Genomic DNA, 2,730 nt, shown 5'->3' on the forward strand with positions numbered 1-2,730 from the left:
CTAGTTGACCTATGTGTTCAACTGGAATTGCACTTGTAAGATTTTTACAAGTCTTTTGTATATCTCAAAGATTTTTATCAAATATTCATTACACTTTTAATCACAATTATCACTTGCTATAGTTTTGAACAGTTANATTATCTAGATTTAATTTAAGTGATACTGAAAAACTAACTAATCAGCAGAAATATACTATAGCTAGAAAAGTGTTAGATAATGTAGAAATCCATAGGAGGATGAACATGAAAAATAGAAATAAGACTTTATTTGAGCTAAAAGTATGTATTTTAAATATTTTGTGTAATTTAGAATATAATTAATTTAAAATAATTTTGAATTTTAAGTTAATTATTTTTGTAAGCAGTATTAATTTTACAATATAATGTAATTTTTATTTATAGTTATAGGATTTTGTGTATGTAATAATTATAAATTTAATAACAAATTTACTTTATGTATATATGTTAACTTCTAACTGTAACTCTTGATCCTTGGTTGTGATTATAACAGTCAATCTTTTATATTTTTGACCATTCTCTTCAACTTTTCATCTGCTCTTTTCTGCTTTTCTACATTTTCTTATAGTTTTAGTTTTAAGAACTCCTTCAAAGATTCCTTCAACACATGTCCAGCGAGACTTATTTTGCTTTTAATTACCTGTCTCAAAATTATTTTCCATTCTCAACATCATTTCATTTGTTATCCTATCATGCTTAATTTTCTTCCTTAGTCAGATGAATATTTGTTTTGAATGAAGGGAATAAATACTTATTAAAATACCTTTTCATTAAATTTATTTTTTGTAAACCTACATTCTTTTTTTCAGACTGAAATTGAAGAACTTGCTCTCGTATAATCCTCATAAATAAAATACCAATGTGAAAGAATTTTCTTAAGCAGTATCAGTGGGTACTGATACTGCATAAAGATGTTTGTACCGAAATTCAGGTACTGTTCAGTGTTTGAACTCTGTCAGTTTTTCTTGAAAATTAATGCAGATTTTATCGAGAGTCACTGCAGTGACTCCGCGCCAAGTAAAAAAAATCACTGACTAACTATGTATACAGGAATCAAAGTTGCCAATTTTCGGGGATCGATTTCTCAGCCCTCCAAATGCCTGTAGTAATTCCGAATATCTCGTTCGAAAGATACTTGTTTTCTTAGGTAATGAGCAAAAATTTCAGGATTTTATTAAAGGGGTTACCGAAATATAAGCAATTGAAAAGTACAAAATTCTCCGAAAAAGCTGTATTTTCGTGATATATCAAGAAAATTTTTATCTGTATTAATATTTTTTACATTTCGCTTCGAAACACCAAACCATATTTAAACCAATTTTTGCATAAACTATATACTGTGTGTAAAATAAGTATGATTATGATGTTTATTTAATAAATGTTTAGAAAAAAATTAGTTTTAAAATTATCTTTGAATAGCAATTTAGAATTATATCTGTTTAAAACAAAAACTGAAATTCTTCGTATTTTCTGACATAATTACATTTTATTTAAAATTCAATTTATACTGTATTCTAAATTCGAATTATTCGAAATTCGGCTCTTATAATATTGATGAAAAATGAATTCCGAAAGCATAGAACGAGAAAGAATAATGAATATGGATGCAAACTTGCTAGAAAAATTGAAATCCTTGAAAGTTAATGATAAAGAAGGTTTTATATGGAATGTATTGAAAGCCGAATGGATTCCTCAAGAGCAAAGAGATCTTGTGTACTGGAAGGATCCTTACAAAACCGGCATCGTTTTTGGAACGGGATTAGTCCTTCTGCTTTCTTCAACTTATTACTCAATCATAAGTGTAGTTGCGTATGTACTTTTGATCGGTTTGATGATGGGAATCGGATTGAAGATTTTTAAAAATTGTTCGTGTTTAACTCAATTCGGAGAAGATCCATTTGAAAATTATTTTAATACGGATATCATTCTGTCATCCGATCAGATTCATCAATACGTGGATATCTTGTTGGAATATGCGAATGAAGGTTCGAAACATTTGCGGAGACTTTTCTTAATGGAAAGTATGATGGATTCATTCAAATTCGGACTAATCCTCTTTTGCATGACTTACATCGGTTCCTGGTTCAATGGAATGACCCTGATCAACATGGCTTACGTGTCATTCTTTACTGTTCCGAAACTATACGAAACCTATCTGGAGCAAATTTATTCGTATGCCGAAAATTTGCAAAACCATATAAACAATCTCTCTGATTTAATAAAATACAAACTTTTTCAAGAAATCAAAGAAGATTAAAACGTTTAATTTATTGTTATTTTCTTTCTTCATCTAAATTCTTGTAATCCATTTATGGAAAAATTCAAAGTTATCTATTTTTGTTTCTATTGTTTCTTGTTAAAGTAAAGCTATCACAAAAATTTTTTTCTTTCGTGTCTGATTAATTACTGTAAAATTAACCCTTTTACCACCCATCACATTTTGAAGCAGGACCATCGAAATGGAATCAAATCGAACCGATAATATTCTGGTATTCCATGCAAAATGTTTAATTTTAATCTACTTTTGAGGAAAAATAATAATCATGAGTACAAATTGTTCAAAAAAGTATTTGAGGATATTGAATTGAGAAATTGAATGAATTGAGAACAATTAACTAGTCTGCATTAATTAATTAAATATATTAATTTTTAAAGATAAACTTTTCATTTGATTATAATTTTATCAGTTTTTATAAGTTAAACAGACTTTACA

The 2,730-nt window shown here is 27.8% G+C and overlaps 1 protein-coding gene across 1 annotated transcript; it reads left to right on the forward strand.

Annotated features, from left to right (window-relative positions):
• The first annotated feature begins 1,476 nt into the window (after positions 1–1,476).
• On the forward strand, positions 1,477–2,413 carry LOC111617312 (reticulon-1-A-like). Its single transcript, XM_023358623.1, has one exon. The coding sequence runs from the start codon at positions 1,579–1,581 to the stop codon at positions 2,272–2,274; it is 696 nt and encodes a 231-aa protein (XP_023214391.1). The 5' UTR covers positions 1,477–1,578; the 3' UTR covers positions 2,275–2,413.
• Positions 2,414–2,730: the final 317 nt, after the last annotated feature.

Source organism: Centruroides sculpturatus, unplaced genomic scaffold (genome assembly GCF_000671375.1).
Source record: "Centruroides sculpturatus isolate CEXI.00-Female unplaced genomic scaffold, Cexi_2.0 scaffold5477, whole genome shotgun sequence".
In the NCBI taxonomy this organism is placed as follows: Eukaryota; Metazoa; Arthropoda; class Arachnida; order Scorpiones; family Buthidae; genus Centruroides; species Centruroides sculpturatus.